Source organism: Temnothorax curvispinosus, unplaced genomic scaffold (assembly GCF_003070985.1).
Source record: "Temnothorax curvispinosus isolate PA1 unplaced genomic scaffold, ASM307098v1 QBEX01016601.1, whole genome shotgun sequence".
Classification (NCBI taxonomy): Eukaryota; Metazoa; Arthropoda; class Insecta; order Hymenoptera; family Formicidae; genus Temnothorax; species Temnothorax curvispinosus.
This window is the reverse complement of record NW_020226381.1, coordinates 1-1,242: the sequence shown is the minus strand read 5'-3', so window position 1 is coordinate 1,242 and position 1,242 is coordinate 1. Positions and strand designations below refer to the sequence as shown.

At 35.2% G+C, this 1,242-nt stretch overlaps 1 protein-coding gene across 1 annotated transcript; it reads left to right on the top strand.

The window, feature by feature from the left end:
• Positions 1-99: 99 nt before the first annotated feature.
• LOC112466846 (aprataxin-like) lies at positions 100-1,203 on the top strand (the record flags this gene model as incomplete). Its single annotated transcript, XM_025035180.1, has 2 exons — positions 100-247; positions 934-1,203. Coding segments are annotated over exons 1-2 (418 nt in total), but the record flags the coding sequence as incomplete, so codon positions are not given.
• Positions 1,204-1,242: the final 39 nt, after the last annotated feature.

Here is a 1,242-nt window from a genome sequence, read left to right as displayed (position 1 = left end):
GTAAGAAAATAGACCAATCACACTCGATTATTCTTATCAAGCGCCGCAAGCGCGAGAAGAATTCGATTCTGCATTGCTCTGCACTTCATTGCTCTCGCAATGAGCGCGCCTGTCAAGAGTTGTTACTTACGTAGCCTGGAGCACCTGGAGGAGACTCCGAATGTTTATCTACCGGACAATACTCCGATTTACGTAGGACGCTCGCCGGAAACTGGCATCACAGATGCGAAATGCTCGCGGCAACAAGGTCGCGTATTCCCCGCAAAATACCAGTTTATTTCCCTCGCGTCGTTATTTACAAACCAAAGATAAGAGTTTGCACATAACGCTTGAACTTTCATCTTCGTTTATGCAAAAGACAATTACAATGACAAAATGTGAATAAGAATATTGAATAATGTGATTTTTTAAAGGATTCTGACAAATCCAATATGTTGAGGTTAAGTTTTACTTTTTGATGTACTCAATGTACTCATATTCAATGTACTCAATGTATTCAATGTATTCGACGTACATACATAATAATTCTAAATAATTGTTTAGAATATGATCAAGAATGAACATTAGAAATTGAAGAAAAATTAGAAACGGAGTCCTAGCCAGAATATAATAATAATCAAAATGATGATAGAATTATATTAATAGAGAATAATTAATTTTTGACAGTATGGCGAATAGTTTTGCTTGAAACCTTGTCTTAATTAGTCTTATAAAAGGATTTAAATAAGTACTTTTTTAAATGATAGGCTCCTAAAGAGAAAGCATTAAGATCTAAATGACAGTGGAAAAATGTTGGAGTAAAAGATTTGAAGAAATTTGAAAATTATTTATACAATTTACTTTAATTATTTAATTTACAACAAGATATTCTTATATTTGAGGGTTATTTGCAAGTTATTGATACAAATAAATACTTTAATCTATCTTCAACAGTTCGTCTATGTGCAAACTATGTGGAGGCTATCGTCACAGTTCAACAAATTGGTCCACACGCTTGTGGTTTTAATGGCTTTAAAACTCAGAAGGGTGTGAGATTTGTGGCCAAACACGATGACCGATTAGAGCTGCTCTACGGCAAGCATGCCTACGAAATCGAGTTTATTCCACCGCCAAGCGTGGAAAATTTTGCATTGAGAAAGAGGTCGTATGAGTCAGAAACAGAGGAAACTGAGAAAAAGGCGAAAATGTTGAAACTGGATAATTGTTCTGATAATCGCTCGGAAGAATCTGAGAATGACAGAG